This window comes from Camelus ferus, chromosome 10 (assembly GCF_009834535.1).
Source record: "Camelus ferus isolate YT-003-E chromosome 10, BCGSAC_Cfer_1.0, whole genome shotgun sequence".
Lineage (NCBI taxonomy): Eukaryota > Metazoa > Chordata > Mammalia > Artiodactyla > Camelidae > Camelus > Camelus ferus.
The window spans coordinates 21,887,262-21,907,217 of NC_045705.1; the positions used below are offsets into that span (position 1 = coordinate 21,887,262).

The 19,956-nt window shown below is 42.6% G+C and overlaps 1 protein-coding gene across 10 annotated transcripts in view; it reads left to right on the forward strand.

Annotated features, from left to right (window-relative positions):
• CD44 (CD44 molecule (Indian blood group)) overlaps positions 1-19,956 on the forward strand; it is an 84,999-nt gene that overhangs the window by 32,643 nt on the left and 32,400 nt on the right. For 7 of the 10 annotated variants that reach the window (XM_032488450.1, XM_032488451.1, XM_032488452.1 and 4 more), the window contains exons 2-5: positions 1,402-1,567; positions 5,247-5,380; positions 11,180-11,248; positions 13,735-13,965. In XM_032488450.1, coding sequence (XP_032344341.1) covers positions 1,402-1,567; positions 5,247-5,380; positions 11,180-11,248; positions 13,735-13,965 — 600 coding nt within the window. Of the gene's footprint in view, positions 1-1,401; positions 1,568-5,246; positions 5,381-11,179; positions 11,249-13,734; positions 13,966-17,993; positions 18,111-19,956 lie in introns of all 10 variants that reach the window. The other 3 variants (XM_032488449.1, XM_032488447.1, XM_032488448.1) reach the window with 1 other exon arrangement.

Consider the following 19,956-nt stretch of genomic DNA (forward strand, 5'->3'; position numbering starts at 1 on the left):
CACTTCACCAGGATGGCTTCAAGGACTTAACCTTTCTGTGTTGGCGTTTACTCTAGTGCAAACCAAGCGTAATACAGAAGAATAACAAGTTTTCACTGAAGGTCTTTGAAGTCTTCTGAGATTGTTACGTAGGGTCAGGTGATTTTTTTTTTTTTTCCTAGCTCCTATTGAGATTTCAGATTCGTGTCTGCAGAACTCACAGAAGTCCTAGGACTAAATCATTTTTTAACTGGTTGGTGGCAGTTAGGTTTCGTTTTGGATGCAGTTAACTCTTGGGAGGAAAGAACAAGTCCTGGGTCAGTCTGTCAGATGTTCAAAGTGTGTTTTTGAGGAAATTCCAATGAGTTGTTTATTTACTCAGCAGATACTTACTGAGCATCCTCTCTCTGTCAGCCACGGTCCTGAGTGTTAAAGAAACAGCCGTAAACGGGCAAAGGCCCTTGCTTCCTTGAGGCTTTCATCACAGAAAGGGCCGACGGAAAATAACCAGATACATAAATCACAAACGAGTTGCTGTGAAGACACAAAAGCAGGGCGAGGTGAGGGAGATGCTGAGGGTTGGATAAGAATGTTCAAGAAACGATCCTACCATGAGGCAATGTGGAGGTGAAAAACAAAAACAGGATGATTGGAGGACAGAACATTCCAGACAGATATAGATGAGGGAAGATGGCTATAAATGTTCTAAGGTGGGGAAGCGCTCAGAACATCCAAAGGAACTGAAGGAAAGCTTTGTGCCTAGAGCAGAGGGGGCTACTTAAAGGTTAGAGGGGGAGCAAGGAGCCAGATCATGTAAGTCTTATCAGCCATGATAAGGAAATTTATTCTGGGTCCAACTAGGAGCCATTGGAGGTTATCAGCCAGGGAGCAACATCACATGATGGTGGGGAAATATTCATAATGTAAGATTAAGTGGGGAAAAAAGTTTCCCACAGCTAAAATTGTATATTTAAACTATACAAGCACACACACACACACACAACACACACACATTCAGAAAACAGACTGAAACAAGATACAGGAAAATGTTGAAAATGCTTGCAGTAGTCTTCTTAGAGGTGAAGTTGCTATTTCTTCATTACCTCCCTGATTTTCAGTAGGTTTGACATAAGTTTGTATCACTTTCTTAACCAGAAAGAAATCATCCGCTTTTAACAAACTTTGTTGTGGAGCTATCGGTGGAGAGACGGTAAGCGCGATGCTGCTTTAACTGAGGCTTACCTCTTACCGCACATTTGAGCTTGAGCTAGTGGTGCTTTGAAATGCTGCCGTGAATGTCGAAGGCTCTGGCCAGTAGGGAAGATCATTTGGCTTTTTAATGAGGTTGCTCTAAAGCAGACTTGTTACCCTTTCCAAATTAATGATGCAGAAGACTCTAACGTTTCCCGTTTCATCCCGCAGATCTGAATATAACCTGCCGCTACGCAGGTGTGTTCCACGTGGAGAAAAATGGTCGCTACAGCATCTCGAAGACTGAGGCTGCTGACCTCTGCAAGGCCTTCAACAGCACGCTGCCCACCATGGCCCAGATGGAGGCAGCCCGGAACAAAGGGTTTGAGACCTGCAGGTGAGAGACTAGCACCAGCCCTCTGCTGAAAGCTGTCAGCCTGGGTGCAGGGGGCGGGGCTTAGAGCCGGGAAGGCCCCTCCCAGACAGCTGAATGGATGGCTGCCTGAAGAGTCAGCCCCGCCCATTAACTTGGTCACGTCCATCTGGAACCTGTACGAAGACTAAAATCTGAGGCCGGCTAGAGACACTTTGTGAATCAGGGCGGGGTTGCCCAGAAGGAGGCCATTAAGGGTCATGGGTTGGCATCCACTTGCCTGAAGTGCTTCCACAGCGCTCTCTCCGGGCTTTGAAGAAGCGTGCAATATTATAGCACTGTCGGAACCACAAGAACACGGAAAGCAAATAACAGTGTTTAAAATAAATATGTACCTGGTGGAGTCCTGACCCTGCAGACTTGGCTAAAGCAGATTTTTCTAACAACTCTCTCTCTTTATTTCGTTTCTCTTCTGTGTTGCTCTATTTTGAGAGAAAAGGACATGGAAATTATTGAGATATATTCTTTTTTCTCTAAGTCTGTTTTTATTTTATTTGTTTTTATTGTAGTATAGTTGATTCACAATGTTGTGTTAGCTTCTGGTGTACAGGATAGTGATTCAGTTCTACATATATAGATAAACAACAGTGTCCTCCTATAGAGCACAGTTCAATAGCTTGTAATGACCTATCCGATGTATTATTACAAGTGATCAGAGGAAGATAGGCGGCCTCCCACCGGATATCACCCTGTTCATGGAGCTGGTCGCCGGGCCTTTTGCTCAAGGACATTCACAGCAGGCATGGCCCTTATTTTTTTAATTTTTTTTTATTTTTGAATTTCTGATGGCCTGTGGTGAGTGGTGCACATTAGGAATGAGCAGTGGTGACCACCGTGGTGAAGTGTTTTGGTCTGGTTTGTTTTTGTTAGAAGAAGCTCTGGGGAATCTGAGTGACTGCTCCGAAGTTTCCACCCCAGCCTGCAGCTACCCTTCTGTGCTTTTGCAATGTGATGTCCTTAGGTAACTTGGTTCTCTTTTTTCTTTAATGCGCACGTACGCAACTAGACTGCTTTTTAAAAAGTCAAGCTGCAGAACTCTTTACAGAAACCATTAAACGTAAGTTAAATACACCTATCCCTGTCCTTGGTTACAGAGTGAGGCAGCCAGAGTATGGATGGGAGCTGAGACTCTTTTGCTGAAAAGGAAAGGGAAAAGGAAAAGGAAAATCTTTACAATTGCACTAATGTGGTAGCCACTAGCCACGTTCACACTTAATTAAAATTAGATAAAATCAAAACTTTAATTCTTCAGTGGCATGAGCTACATTTCAAGTGCTTCATTAGTCATAAATGACTAGTGGCTACTCTTATCAGACAACATAGATTAGAGAACATTTCCATTATCACAGAAAATTCTGTTGAGCAGCACTGCTGTAAAACAGAGCCGAGGTGTGCAGACAAGTGTTCAGACCTACGTCTGGGAGAAAATTAAAGGAACGGACCGCTCTGGTAGCTACTGCTCCTGAGCTGTAGGCTGCAGTGAAGGAAGGCTAATTAGCAGATCCATTTGTTCTATTCCCAAGGCTAATTGTTTAAATACAGCCCTGAGAAGCCAGTCGCCTGAGAAAGTGGATTTAGTAAGCTGAATTTTGATTGTGAAATGCAGACAAGACAAACTTATGAAATACAGAAACGTTCTCCTATGCTGAAAACAAGGGAAGTTCTTACAACGCCCACTGGCCAATCATCGAGGGCTTAGATCCTGGGCACCCCCGGCCCACCTGCCCACGTCCCTCACTCAATCCTCAGACTGCACCACGGGTCAGTTTTATTATCCACTTTATAGAGGAAGCAACTGAGGCTTACTTCTGCAGCCCACTCTGGGCCACATCCCTTGCGGGGGAGGAGTCGGGTTTCCAGACCTGCTTCTGAGCCCAGGGCAAGATTTAATGACCCAGCCTTCCCCAAGGACTGAGAGCAAAAGGGAGTTGGAAGTGTGCTACTGGATGGATTTGCTGAGTATTTCTCTCCTTCCTGTGATCGGCAACCCACTCCTGCTGTATACACACTTATAAATTGTAATATCCCCAACTCAGGGGCAGGGCGACTCATAAAACTGGCGGTCGACATGATGTGTGGCAAAAAACTCAGAGATAATTTACAAAAGGAATTACAGATTCTGGCACCTCAGTGTTACATGGACTAGCTGAAAATGGGATGGGGAGCAGGCTTACCAAGGGGTATTAGTATTTAAAAAAGAAAAAAGAAAAACTGTGCCAAAGAAATCTATCGTTCCACCCATAGCTGGTTTTAAGTGTTGCAAAATTCATTTCCATCATTTCACTCAGGTAGCTATGAATCAGATACCCACCGGAGGACAGATGGGAGAGTCTCACAGGTGATGGTAAAACCTTAGCAGCTACTCTCTTCTGTGTGCCCCACCCTGATTAGTAGCAATTCTCAGATATAAGGAAACGTATTAACATTTAATTGCACCCCCTCCCCCTCCAAACTCAGGAGTCTTTGGAGAAACCAGTCTGGCCATTCAGATGAGGAATGAGTCATGCCAGCTTTTGCAATGTAGACATAATGAGTTCTAAGTACTTAGAAATGTCAAACTCACAGCCATTTCCATGGGTCTTGCAGGGTGATGCAGTATGTCGCCCCTGGCAGGAAAGATTTAAAGGATTTGGGCTGCGCATTTTAGCCAGCATTGCATTTTCAAAAACCTGTTGGATTTAGCTTCTCCCTCTCTGCTCTTCCCTTGCAAATGGTATTTTCTCAGCCCACATCTCATTTTTTGAGGCATTTTTTTTTTAATCCTAGAGAATTCATGCAGTGAGTATTCAGCCACCGTGATGCTAGTGGAAGAGGCTGGGTGCTGTGTGTTGTATCTGAAAGGGCTTCCCGCTCCAACAGGCTCCCAGAAACACCATGATGGGGCAGAGGGGCTTAAGTGCTTCTCTGACCGCTGCTTCTGGAAAATTCCTGAGCTAATGAGACATTGCCATCTACTTATTTAATCACTATTACTCCCTATTTTAATGGTGGTCAATTGACTTCCACTGGCAATGGAATTATGCCCTGGATGCTCACAGGGCAAGATGCACTGTATCTGTTTATATAATAAGACTTCGTGTTTAGAGCAACGAGGTCTGGGGCAAGGGGAATGAAGAAAAAGGCGAGGCCAGGGAAGAAGAGGAGGGGAGGGGAAACAAGGCAGGTTTGACATTCGTGGACGGAAATGAAGAGCCACTTACTGCCACCTCATGGGAGCCAGTCATTTTCTGTATTTTCTGGAAAATAGGAAGGAAATGGAGGGCCAGAGTGGGTCTCACACCATAAAGGGGTCATTCTCGTCTTCTGTGACTTGGGCTTCCCTCTGCTTGTTCAGACCAGCCTGACTGCTGACCACAGATTTTATTTGAAACTAACTTTTTTTCCTTCATGAATCTATTTTTTTTTTTTAGCTTTTTATAGAGCTCTAAAAAAGTCACTTTGTCTCCATCAGCCTTGTTGATCCCTTTGACTGCCCCTCTGCTGTCATGTTTGGCTTTCATTTACCTCAGTTGTCGAAACTGCTAACATCCCTAGGGGTGAACTGAAGCAAGCATTGCACGGCATGCAATGTCACTCAGCGGGATATTGTGAAATCCCTGGTTGCAGCCTTGCAGGTGGATAACCTCTGGCTTTTCTTTTGCAGGTATGGGTTCATAGACGGGCACGTGGTGATCCCCCGGATCCACCCCAATTCCATCTGTGCTGCCAACAACACAGGGGTGTACGTCCTCACGTCCAATACCTCCCAGTACGACACGTATTGCTTCAATGCTTCAGGTTGGTTCCAGGTGGACTGGCTCTGTGTTTTGGGTTGCCTTGACCAGCCAGCCTTCCACAGCATGGCTGACAATCTCCACTTAACGTGGGAATTCCCGTGGCCTCCATCCACATAGCAGAGGCTCACTGGTCTCTCCAGCAGGAAAAAGATTCCTGTCTCCAGGGTGCTTACCTGCTACGTTGGGGGGGGGGCCAGCAGTAAACAAATAAATGTTAAGTAACTTACATGAAGTCAGAGAGTGACAAGGGTTATAAAAGAGAAAGCAGAGCAAGGGACCACACGAGGCTAGGGAGGCTTCTTTTCTGAGAAGATAGCGGGTCTGGGTTTAGGGCAGGCTGATCGGAGCGAGAGAGGGAAGCCACAGTATGGTGGACAGCAGTGCAAAGCCAGGCACGTGGGAGCATCGTGGCCTGTTCTGAGAAGAGCAGGGAGGCAGTGGTGGATAAAACCCAGGGAACAGGGGGAAGAGTGCCAGGGCGGAGAGGTAAGCAGGTGCCAGATCACACAGGGCCTTGTACGCTATGGTAGAGAGTTTGGACTGTATTCTCAGTGTGATGGGAAGTCACTGCAGGGTTTGAATAAGGGAGTGACATCAATCTAATGGTAGAATTGGGGTGTAAGCCAAATGGCTTGGCTTAGAGGCATTTATTGTCTATGGGGGCTGGAGAGAAGGCTGGTAGGCCTCTGACCTTGCTGAGTGTCCTTACCTAACAATTGAAAGCCCAGTAACTAGAGAATAAGATGGCCAAGTTAGATTGTGCATGGTGGGCTGCTGGTCAGGCCCCCTCCTTGGGTGAAGGATTTGCTTCCAGCCACTAGCCTGGAAACTCATGCTTACAAGCCTAACTCAGGCCCCAGCACAGTTTTAAAATTCTATCAATCGTGGGTCTTTAGGGTCTTTTGTGGAGAGTTAAATCCATCAGTGTCAAATTTTTGAATGCCAACGATCAAATGTCTTACTTCTCAAACTGGGCCTTCTGTTCCCCCTTAAGGTTTAAGATTGTATGAAGGGGAAGATGAAGTCTTAAGGTAGACTTGGACGCATCTGGACGTGTAAATTTCTTTAAACATGGGAAGGGGATGTTAAATTAGCTAGAAAATGACTTAAGACATTATCTGCATGAGACACAGATGTTATTATGTGATGACTTAAGACACGGCGTTTATGAGACACACACAGATATTATATATGGTAGTAGAGTATAAAATTTGACACAACATTGTAAAATGACTATAGCTCAATAAAAAAATGTTACAAAAATCTGCATGAAGTTTTAAGGTTAAATAAACACATCAAAGAAATTACGAGATTACATCTGTAGCTTTTGGCTATACCACCCACCCACTATTGCGTGAGTAGTAGGAATCAGAGTGGGAATTCAGAAAGGAAATCTAGAGTTTAGGAGAAAGAGAGAGTATCAGGGCTGGTTAGCTGAAATGGAGTGTGTGATGTGCTAGCAAATTATGAACCAGTGGAGAGACACTCAAAACAAGGAGGAGAGAACTGCAGAGTGTTTACTCTTCCCTGCTGTATAAGTAAAGAACACAAATGGAGTTTGAGCAAAAGGAGGAGAGTCCACCTGAGGCTTAACAATACGTGACTGATACCCAGTCTCCATACCCACACCAGAATGTCCATTCTAATGACATGATAATGAGAAAAACCACGTGCAAATAAACAGGAAATAGACACAAAGCATGATGTGGTCTTGCTAGCTTATCTTAATCTCAGAGGACAGAGGAAGCCTTTGGGAAGGCTTTGTGTTTAGGTGAAGGGGTTGGTCACGTGGGAAGGGCTGGCTGGGGACTGTGGACTCTCCAGAGCCTCTGAGCACTGCCTGTTGCTCCCCGCACTGAACCTTCTGGAGTGAATGTGTGCAGTCGGTTACCTTGTTGTGTATGCTCGTTGTCTCACCTGTTTTACAAGTTGGTATCCCTTGCTGGAGACAACCTTCACTCAAAAAGTTAGAAGCTCACACTGTTTTATTGCCTGAAGTTGAAGCCATCTAGACAAGTTACTGCTGAGACTTTTCTCCCTGCCCTCATTTTTGCTCATAAGATTGGGCCCATCTTCAGAAAAGAGAGTGAGCAGTGCTCATTAACTTCTCTCTTCTTGGGGGAGGTTAGTTCCACTGAAAACTTGAGAAGTCCTGGCCGGGGGTGTTGCATACCAGATTAGCTGCAGTAAAGCAGTGAAGTTTGAAGTGATGTTTTCCTTTTCTCTTGTCCAGATTTACTCAGTATGGTTAGAGTGCTTTTATCAAATTTTGATACGTTTTAAAAAGATTGTTTATTGATCAATTTCACTGTGCTCAGTACCGTGCTGGGCAGAGTGGAGTGAGAAGGAACCAGAGGCCATATTTCTTGTCTTGGGAGTTCACGTTGTTGAAGGAATGAGAGGAAAAATAAAGGGCCGAGGAAGAACGTTTATCCAAGGAAAAATAAATTCTAAATGTCTTGGTTTAGAGTTGGATGATGGGGGTGTTAAGTGAGCTACAGAGCCTAATAATTTTCTGCTCTCTGCGAAGGATCACATTAGAAAGGTCCTTGACTCCAGCTTAGCCTGAGACCTCCAAGCAGGTGTCAGGACCTTGGGATGGGATCCCCCACAAACCGGCTACGTCTGGTCACTACCAGAGCCAGCTCCATCTTAGCAGATGGCTCCCAGAAGCTTACAACTTCAGCAGTATTTTTATAAAACACAGCCTGCGGTTTACAAATGAAAATAAGGCAGACCCTGAAAAGGCTTCATGATTTTTTATTACCCCTTCTCTCAGTGGTCAGGTCCATTACAAGCTTGGTGACTTTTGTATTAACACAGAGAACTGACCTAAATTAGTTCATTGTCAAAGTGTGCTTTCAGTAAAATGCCTCATTCTTTTTGGAAGGAGAAATTTAGGGGAAGATTGTTTATTCATTCGCTCATTTATTCAATGTATTGGATACCTTGAGTGCATTAGGCATCGAGGAAGGTGTCTTTCTACCTCTCACTGAGTGGTTGGCTAGACTGAGTAATTAACATTTCTCTTGGCCATTTTGGTGTGGTGGAGGCTAGGTCTCTGAGATGCAGCCCACCAGGAAGCCCACGTCAGAGTCTTTCTAACAAATCTTTAGCTTCGGGAAAACCTCACCAAGCCTGATTGTCCCAGCAGTGCAGTGCTCATTAAACAGAATGAAAGGCTGTCCAGGGAGGCCCTGCTTTCCGACATGGGAGCATGAATGTATGAATTGCACATTTGGGTCAGCATCCATCTTAGTCTGCTTGCCAGCTTTGATGTTCTTTATAAAAGTTAGGGTGAATTGGAGCGTGAAGGGGCGCCATTTGAACAAATGCTCTAATCATTTGCAAAACTCTCTCAGTGTTTTTGACATCACGCTTCATTCTATTACAACTTCATTCCTGGAAATTCCCAGGGCACTGCTGTTACCAGCAGTTGTATTTGAATTTGGGGGAGGTTATTCCATCCCTGCCATTAAGAAGTCATGTTCCAAAGACCTGTTTCTGGGTCTCTGCAGCATAACAGTACCAGAAACATCTCACAAGTCAGGCTAATTTCGGGTGGTATCCCCGAAACTAGAGCAGGTCGATACTCTTCAAGACCTCCCAGGTTGGCTGTTTGCCCTGATCTTCAAGTGAGGGAATCTTTGGGAAAATTTTTTGAAAATTGTAAAAATGTAAAGAAATGTCCCCCATGACCTGTGAATTCCTCCAAAACAGGGACAAGAAACATTCATCTTTTGCTCCTTGTTTGTAATGTAATCTCTCATATGTGTTGAGTAAATGCTTGATATGAATAAAGGAACGGATGGATCTGAAACTTATTTCTTATGGCATTGCCATTCAGGGTTTATCTGAATGTTTCTTGACCTGTTTATAGTTGCAGACCATTTTGGGGGCTAACATCTCAGGTACGTTTACTGGAAGGATGGACTTTTGGGAAATTACATTGGTACTTTTTTTCTTTGTTGTTCATTCAGCGAATATTTGAGTGCCTCTCTGTCCCCATCACACATACATGTTCCAGCTAAGACAGATACAGTTACTACTAATCTTGGGGAGCTTACGTATTTCTGTGGAGATGGGTGGGTAGCAGGAGGAAGGGGATGGGAGATGTGCTGTCACGTAAAATGAACAAGATAATTTCAGGTAAAGGTAAGCCAGAAGAAGAATAAATGAGAACAAGTATGTAATGGTGATGGGTGTTGGGGAGATGCGAGGGGCTCTTTTGGATTGGATGGTGAGGAATGGTCTTTCCAAGGAGGTGACTTTCTCTTTGAAGAATCTCTCTTCTGAAAAATCTTTTAATCAGCCCATGCAAGAATGGCTATTTCTAAAACCTGCTTTTCTCCAGTTGAATATATAAAGCTGCTGATTACTTTTACCGTGAGACAAAAGGATAAGCAGGTAAAGGACATCCCTTGTATCTGTGGGAAAAGATGCTCTTAGGAACTGGAAAGCGATCAAACCCTGTTTTGTTCAAATTGTGTTTTTGTCCAATGTCATGAGTACCCAGCGATTTATGCAGGACCTTTAAAATACTTATGATGACAGACTTCCTTGTGACAGCAATCTGCCTGCCCGCCTCCCTCTATCCATTCACCTATCCATCCATCCATCCATCCATCCATCCATCTGTCCACCCATCCCTTTTTGTTCCTTCCTCTTTGCCAAGAAGCAACTCTAGAAGAAATCAGCCTAACAGATGTTTCCATTTTACATTAAAGCACACACACACACATACACACACACAGTATAATAGCCGTCATACACAAATGAATCCAACCTTTTTATAACTGCAAAGCCAGTTCAAAGCGCTCTGAGTTTGTAGTACTCAACACAAGGTCCAGTTACGGACTAGAGCATTTGGGCATGAATGGAATGATTGGTTAAAGCATCCTACAGGCTTCCTTTAGGACTCAAGGGAGGGCAGGCAGGGTGGAACCTTCAGGTCTGCTTTCAGAGGGCCTTAGACAGTGCTTCTCAAATCACTGCTCGTAACATTTGTGGGTAGTCAGGCAGGCCCAGCGTACAGTCAGAAATTTTTATTCCCAAAGAAGAGGGAAAGTAGAAGAGGACAAAAAACAAAGAAGCCAGAGGTGCCCATGGTGAGATATGCCAAAGCAGTGGTCCCCGGAAATATGCCAATGTGAACACCTAGACCAAAGGTGGACAACCTCAGAAACTACTTGGTGAGAAGCAGTCTACAGAGTAGGCACTTAAGGATTTTAGTTAAATAAATTATTTAATGCATTAATAAAAAGACTAAAGGTTGGTTTTTGAAAAATACTGCTACCCCTAAATTCTTTGTTGATTATTTTAATCTTCAGATTCTCATGCTGTTCATGTTGATAAGCATTTGATTACATTTGCTGGCCATGTTGTCCGCATCATTTCTATATATTATTGGGATTACACATGATTTCCTCATTATAGTTCATACACTTCTTTATTTTAACATGACGTTTATAATAACAAATTTTTAAAAGCTAACTCCTAACATACGCCTCATTAGAGAAGGACCATGTCTGTCTTATTATCATTCCGTCTCCAGCCTTCCACAGCCCCTGGTGTGGAATATATACATTGGTTAATGAATGGATTTGTTGGCTTGGGAAGAGGAACAGATAAGCTTCCAAAAGTGTACAAAGTGAAATAAAAGTGGAAAAATGCATCACAAAATTCAGAGAATTTCTTAAGAGACTTAATCAAGTTTCAGAAACTTGTCATAATAGAAATGGACATTAATTATGCTCATATTTTTAGTGTTCTCATGCCTTTTTTTCTTGTCTACCTCTAGCTCCACCTGGAGAAGATTGTACGTCAGTCACAGAGCTGCCCAGTGCCTTTGAAGGACAAGTTACCATCAGTACGTATCTCTTCTAACCTTGAATAAGTTTCCCTGTTCTTGGGCAAAGGATCAGGTGCATTTCCTGTCTTTTATATTTGAACAGAATAGCACTCATTTCCCTACAACTAGGGACACTGACTATGATTTACCATCCCTTCCCCTTTTCCTTCAGTGACTTGAAACTGCTATCTGGTTTACCCCAATTCTTTGTTCCTCAAACTTTGGTCATTTGAAAGCTTGCACTTTTTTTTTTTTTTTTTTTGCATCTCTGTGGACATGGCACTGTCATTTACTTGGTATTTTTCATTCAATTGACCCATTCTTTTCTACTTAAAATACATTTTTAAAAAACTGCAAATGGAAAACCAACATCCTGATCATAAATAGAAGGTAACCTAATTTAAACATAGGAAAAATTCAATAATGTTCTTAAATTCTAGCTGCTAAAGGCTCTGAGTCTGAACTCTAGGCTTTCTCTCAGAGAAGGGGGATTAATAAGTTTTAGGGGTAGGGGGCATTCCACACAGAGTTTCTGTTTGATTTAACTGGATTATTGAGAAATGATAATAAAGTGTACAACCTTCCTGATACGTGTTTCAACATTATTTACACCATGTCAACCTAAAAATCATCTTGATTATCCCCAGAAGTAGGCATTTGGCACTTCAGCAAACAGAATATTTCAGCCAGAACTTTTGAATAGGTCACTCTATTAACCCTGATCTGATTGCCTCTGAGCCTCATTTTTTGAGAAGCATCACAGTGATGAGGAGACTGGATTTCTGCCTCCTAAGAGCCAGACCCCTCGGTGTGCATAGGGACAGCGGTGGTGGCGGCAGGGGGACTAGAATCTTTCTGGACCACAGAAATCCAGCCCCTCCTCCCCACCTCCACTATTACATAAGGGATTGCCCCTGACCCATACTTTGCAAAAGGAAGAGGAGGCTTGCAGTGTGAGATGTTCTGGCTACATCAGGCTGGTTTGAAATACTAGTTTTTTACCATCTGGCTGATCTTAGAGGGATGACTTACTCTTTCCTAGCCTCAGTTTTCTCATCTGGCTAATGGAACAACAAATGAGGTTTGTCATGAAAATTAAGAAAGACAATGTGTCTGATGTCTGCCTGGCCCATGGCAGATGCTCAATAAGTGCCCCATTTTCTCGATCCCTATAGATCTTCATCAAAGTCCAGACCTGTTCAAGTTTGGTCCTGTTTCCTTATCAGATCTTCATCTGCAGAGATTATCAGGGTGATTGAGACTCTGGGACATTTTTAATACATGTTTTATTAACAGTTCCACTTGGGCAACCAAGATAGGTGGACAAAAATAATCTTTAGCCCTACCAGCGCAATGTAGCAGAAAATCATTTCAGCTAAATACACATTTGTGCATTGAGGGACCCACACTTAAAGGCAGCAGACACTTTAAGAGGGGAACAGTGAACGACTTCCTGCTTTTCTTCCTCCTGTCATTCTAGTCATTTCTTTGTTTAAACCAAAGATCTTGATCTTTATGTCCATCTGTGCTTCTTAATTTCAAGTTGAATTTCACAGAAGGTAGCAGAGGGTCTGCCAATATTTAAGCATGCTGATTTCTCAGCCGGCAGTAGGAGTTCACTTAAACTGACAAAACTGGCACCTTAGAAAGAAAATCTAATTCTTTGTGGCTTTGTAAATGTACAAGCATACATCGGAGACACTGTGGGTTTGGTTTCAGACCACCGCAATAAAGTGAATACTGTGATAAAGATTTTGTTTGTTTTCCCAGTGCACATAGAGCTTACTTTTACACTCTGCTGTAGTCCAAGTGTTCAACAGTAGTGTGTTTTAAAAATATACATGCCTTAATTAAAAATACTTTATTGCTAAAAAATGCTAACCATCATCTGACAGCACAAGAGTTGCCACAAATCTTCAATTCATGAAAAACACAGTATCTGCAAAGCCCAATAAAACGAAGCACAGATAAACCAGTAACGCCTGGTTGATCCCTGCAAAGACTGCTGGCCTCTTTGTCTCCTAGTTTAAATCCTTTTTCAAATAGGTGGAATTAATAGCAACAAATATCACATGGACTTAAGAAGGGAGGGTGGGAACCAGGAGGAAGAATGATCACTTATTGAGCACTAACTGTATTTTGGATACAATGTTAAGCACTTTCCATACAACGTCTCCTGTAGTGCTCACGACAGAAGGTGGTGTTATCCCATTTTACACGTGATGAAACTGAAGCTCGGTTACCTGCCTTGCCTAGAGCCACACAAAGCTGGGATTCAAACATGGGGACTCCCAAGCACACCTGCTTCCCTCTCCCCGTTTCCAGGGTGTGAGGGTGAGTAGGGGAGGGTTCATTTCCTTAGTGCATCGGCCACTCTGTGTTGTTTTGCTCAATAAAAAAGGAAAGTGACTTTGAAGTCACTGTCTCATATGGTAACCACAGTCTTTCCTATAGTCAGGACACGTCAGCAGGCAGGTTCTGAAAGTGCCTTCTCTGTCTCCCAGCCATCGTTAACCGTGACGGCACCCGCTACAGCCAGAAAGGGGAATACAGAAGGAACCCCGAGGACATCAACCCCAGCAACACGCTCGACGATGACGTGAGCAGTGGCTCCAGCGAAAGAAGCACTTCCGGGGGTTACAGTATCTTCCACACTCACCTTCCAACTGCACACCCGACCCAAGACCAAGGCAGTCCCCCGGTCTCTAGCAACCCGGAGAACACCGCTGCTACCAGTAAGGAGAATGAATCACTGTGCTTTCCAATAGCAATGAGTTTGCAAAAAACATCTCTGATCTTCCCCGAGTGCTAGGCACTCGTGTGTTGATTGTGATAGAAGGTGGTGACCTCATTTGGGGAGGGGGGAGGGCTACTGTGGGTGTCAGTGCGCTGTATGCGTTGACTCCTACTGCCTACAATTTTTTTTTTCATCTACGAGAAATACCTTATTGGAAGTTTTTTAGAAGAACATCCTTTGTTGATGAGATGTGACGGTTCAAGCCTGGTGATGGAAGCTATTAGCATTTTCGCGTGTTTCCTTCTTGTTTTTACCCACCTATGGATAAGATTGTTTTTGTAAATTGGGATGGTAGTGTACGCATACCATCCATCTGCTACCTTCTTCAGCTTCATTTTATATTTTGATGTTCTAACCTGATTTATATTCATGTTCTTAATTGTGTCCTTAACTATTATTAGTCATAGTCACCATCCATGATTGACTAAACAATTCTTCTGTTTTTGGTCTGAGAAAGTGTATCTGAAGGAGTTACCTGATCAAATTAAACCTTTTTAAGAGTTTTATATCCCAGCCGATAGGGGAAGGCTCTTAATACTTGCTTGGTTACGTGGCTAATTCATGACTTTGGGGCTGCTGGAGCAGAGATATGTAAACATTGCACTGGATTTCTTGGGGTTTGGCCCCTGGTGCTTCACTTTCATTGGAAAGTGTTGACATCTTCCTCTTGTCTCCGTTTTTGCTTCCTTCTTTGCTTTTTCCCTATGGTTTGTTTTAGAACAGGTTTCCAGATTGGCTGCGTTCCTCCTGTGGAGGATTATTCGAACTCAAACAGGACATCTGCCTCCTGGGCAATTTTCCTAGTATGGTGTGGATTTTCTCTTTTCCTGGCTACAACTCTTGAGGGGTGGAACGAACTCTGAGCTCCAAAGAGTGTGGCAGAAATGTCCTGGTTTTGCAAATGCTCAAGACGGGGCCCTTTTCTCTTCCTCATCGCCCAGAAGCCAGGGCAGTCTCCAGAACACTGTGATGTAATGTAAGGTTACTTTCTCAGTGGTGTTCTAAATTTCTGTTAGCATCTTACTGAGGGGGTGGTACAGATAGGATTGGGTTCTGGTCATCCCCGGCAGATTCTGTGAAACATTTCAAAAGCAGATGTTTTCAAATTGCCCATGATTTCCCAGACTATTGGCTCTCTGGAGAGGGTGTCACTGTGTTGTCTATAATCGCACAGACGATCCTTCTTGAGAGAAGCCTTCCCTGCCGCTTCCTGAGTTCCCCGCCTTTGTAAAGTAGCCACGTTGAAGGTGGTTATCACCAGGGCATGCAGTTTTGTCAGATGTTGGCCAACACAACTGTTAGTGCTCTCAGCGGGAAGCAGATTGGGTCTATCCTCAAGTCCCATTTCCCACCAAAGAAGAAAATCAGGCCAAAATATATCTCATGGGAGCCAGAAGAAATTAGCAGTCAAGCTGCTAATAGCCTGTGTAGAAGAGTATTTCACATGTGCTTTAGAAAAGGCAATGAGGACATTTTATAAACATTCCTAGCACATCTTTTAAGGACTGCACCTTTCCTGCCTAAATTAGTCAGCAAACATATTTTGGAGACCTACTATGTACCAAGCTATTCTCGTGCTTGGGATCCAACGGTAAACACTATTAGGAAGTAATATTGATGAGAAGGAAGGCCTAGCAAGCTCTAGCCATTCATTCTGCTAGTATTTGAGGTCTCCTTTGTGCCAGGCATTGCTGTAGTTACTGGGGACTCAGAGCTGGACGTGTCTTCATGGAGCCTGTGTACCATTCAGAAATCAAGGGAATGATTTAATTAAGTGTGTTTTCTTAACTAAAGCAGTTCAGGATTTGAGTTGAGAAAAGAATTATGCTTTCCTCTTTCCAGAGCACTTAGCTAAGTTTCTTTTAGTGGTTTAGAAAGAGACTCATGATGTCCAGCAGAGTGAGAACAGGGCCAACCTGAGAGTCAGGGATGTGCTGTAGGGGCCAGGAAGGCCAGTGGTGGCTCCAAATAAGTCAACTCATGCAAAGAAAACTGTCAAAGAAAACGATCGGGTAGAAACTTGACTGCAGCATACGGTGTACTCAAAACAGTTAGTGCTAGTAAGTTCCTGAATAGACCGTATTTACCAAATCCAGTAAGGAGAGTCCTCAAGCCTCGTGACTGTTGGACTGAGAGGTGGGACTCAGTGAGAGGGAGTGATTGCAAATCCTTCTTGATGCAGGCAGGGGGGCAGAGGTCAAGGAGGGCTGGCTCAGTACAGAGAAGTGCATCTTGGGCTTGTGCAGCTCATTCCATCCTTAAGCGTCCTTAGTGGGTGGCAGTAGGGAGAGCCAGTAAGAACCACCATCTGGGTAGGTTTTGACTTCCAGCAGGCTTTTTATTATAAATGTTTTTGGAAAAGTCTTCCTAGAGTTCTGTCAGCCTCTTCTCTGTTGTTGATCTGGAATCCTTTGGAATCCAGTAACTTAAACGAATTCAAGAAGCAGACTCCTATTTGGAAAGCTCTATTTCCTTGTCTTCTGGGTTATATATTTTTTAAATATATATTTAAAATATATATTGTATACATTTATTATAATAATTATGTAATATATATTTTATATAATATATTTGTGTATATATGTGTGTGTATATATATATTTTTTGGTCTGGCATGGTCCACTTGGGTGGAGAAAATTGAAAACTGTGCTGCTTAGGCAGTAGCTTTAATTTTTTTTTCTTTTTCCCCAAATCTCATACAAATCTCATACAACTCACTCTTGTATGTTTCCTTCCTGTTGGTCTCTACCTGATGTACTATAGGGTGAGGAAGGCCACAGTTCTGCATCTTTCATAACGTTTCTGAGGGAAGAATGAGCTCTCTGCAGATTTTCCAGGGGGTTGCCCAGGTTTAACTGGGGGCGTGATTGGTGAAATTGGCTCCTGTCTGTCTAGTTCATCCTTTGTAAATGTGTCCTTTGTAGCACAGAACGTATTGTGTGGGCAGTTAACACTGGATGTGTTTAGAATCAAAGCTTTTAACCTGGAGTTCATGGACTTCCAGTTGACTCGATTGGCCATGAGGCATTCAAAGGTCACCTGAAATAATATGCAAAACTTTGAAACTGCATATGTGTAGGATCTGTTTTTTGAGGAGAGAAGCCATAACTTAGATCAGATTTTCAAAGCGGCGTATGATTTTAAATGGCTTTTAAAAATCTCAACTGGTTTAGATGTTTATCCTGATGATCTTTGCCATTCTGCTGCTACAGGGAAACATTCTGGACTCAAGTCCAACTTGAGAGTCAAGTGGGAGATTTCAGATTGCAAAATAGCACTGGTTATCTTTTCTCTAATTTGAATAGAGTCCAGAATTTTTCAAGCTTGGGCAGTTTTGTTTCCTTTCTGGAAACACACTCTGAATTAGAATTAAAAGTGACGGGAAGTGATGGATGAATACTTGAGGAAGCGTTATCTGATTTCAACACTTTGAACACACACCCTTTGCAAAGTTCCCGCTCGAGAATGAAGCTTAACTTGAGATTAACGAGTGTGGGTGGAACTTTGAAATGCTAGTTGTCATCACAGGCTACCTAAGTAAAATGCTAGACAGACCCAAAAGATACAAGCAAGCACTTCTAAAGATACTCCGAAAATAAATGAATGAAAAGCAACTTTATGAGATGCTAATTTCAGCTCATGCCTGGGTCACCCTATCAAGTAGATAGAAAATCTCTTTTCCATAATTGGTTCTTAAGTTGCTATTTGATTTTGCTCTGAGCCTGTATCCAAGAGGCTCAGTTGGAAGAATGAGTAGTACTGAACTGATACCCATACAGAATTTGCATTTCTGATGTTGTCCTAAGATTCTAAGAGGCTTTCGGAGACTGCAGAGATAAAACCAGGCCTCCATCTTTCTTGTCCGATCTTCATTCTATGATATATATGTACATTATACATAGATGGAGCTGAGATAAAGGTTTTATAGAAAGACCTCACTAAATGATATTTTTATAATTGATCCAGTTACTTCAACTGTGCACTCAAACAGTCATGCAGCCGCTCAGGAGCAAAATAATTGGATATGGTCCTGGTATGGTAACTCACGGCCTAAGACTCAGGATCAGACAACAGCAACGACAGGTAAACTGTTACATCTTTTGCTCATCGTGTTGCCCTGAATGCCAAGGCCTTCAGTGTTAAGGAAGAGGACATCCGTTCTCATGCCAAAGCTTCCTGCTGATGCTCTGTCATCATCCTTAGTGAGAACAGGGTGTGGGACCATCCAATTTATGAGAGGCCCACGGGTCTGAGGATATAACTGGATTCTCCTAAGTGTCCTCCTTGTTTTCCATTTGGCAACATGCACATAGAATCAGAATTACTTTTCCCTCAGAGGCTTCAGTTAGGAGATTTGTTCAGAACACGTCTTCTTGAAAGAAGTCTATTAGAAAATGCCTACTCCTATTTTCTGCTGATCTAATTAGCACAGCCAATCATAATGCCAGAGGGAAATACTGATTTACGGATGGAAAGTGTCAGCCCTGGATTCTTGTTTGGATGTCTAAAACCTCAACTGTGAAATACAGGAATTGACTTGTTGCTTTATGTCAGCATCTGAGCCTCTAACAAGCTCCCTAGATGCCTGACTATTAATTCTAAATCATTATAAAGTGTTTTGACTTGAGAGCTTTTGATGGGAAAAGATTCAAAGTCTATAGCCATTGGAGATTATAAGCATATGTTCATTTGTTAACTTTCATTGATGGAGGATAGGGCTATATTTTAGAATAATTAGGCATTCTTTTTTCAGAAGAAGAGTTATAAAAATAGTCCTTTACAGAGAGGAGGGTATAGCTTAAGTGGTAGAGTGCATGCTTAGTATGCAGGAGATCCTGGGTTTAATCCTCAGTACCGCCTCTAAAAATAAACAAACCTACTTACCTCCCACCACCACCAAAATAAAATAATTAAGTAATACAATAATAAATAAATAAAATATATTTTTAAATGATCCTCTACATTTGCTTAGCTTATAAGACATTGAATAAACTGTATTTTTTATTTGGACAAATACTCCTGTAAGGAAAATAGTGCTGATGTGATGTTATGATTACATATCATAGTGATTAAGATGATGCTGAAAAGAGGGAGAGAGATTGCCTGCAGAATAAAGAAATGCTATTTTAAAATGTTTACAATGCATATCTTCATAGGACAAACACTGTGAAGGAGAAAGTCTTCTTGTCAGTACTTCATCTTGGGCTATTTCTGGGCTTTCTTGATAGCTGGAAAAAGAAATCTAACTTACTTTACTTTTGTATTTGGGTGTAATAATGGCTCCAGCTTCTCTCCTTGAACTTTTTCTCAGTTTGTTATCTACTATTCTCTACTCTTCCTCTGATGGACATCCTGGTTGCAGAAATGGCAGTGTTTGGAAGCTTTCCAACCAAGACTCTTGCTTCTTGTCTTGTTCATGAGATCATGGGCTCAATTCTTCTCTGTCTTGCCTGATTGATTATTCTGTTTTCAAAGACTGGGACTCAGAATATTCTGTTCTGCTTTGCAAAATCTAGTGCTGATGTAAAAGTGACCATGGGCAAGGCTGCTAGAGGATTTGGATGCTAAATGGAGAAAAGTGGAACAGCATCTTTTTCAGTCTTCCATTTCCCGTGTCCTTCTTCCACGTGTTTCGGGTTGCTGGGGCTTTGTGTCTGGGACTGCTGGCAGAAATATCATACCCTAAATTATTGGAGATGATATTGGTTGGCCAAGATGGAGTATGTAGAAGACAAAAGGCTAGGACTCTGAAGAGCTGGGTTTTGGAATCATGGATGCTCAGATTTGGAGAGGATCTTAAATGGTCTAGTTCAATCAGCATTTCTGATCTTTTGTTAATGTCTTACACATAATGTTTTCCTGCTAAGTGATCTTTCCGATGGTAGGGAATGTAATACTTTATGCAAAAGCTCACTATTGGATGGTTCAG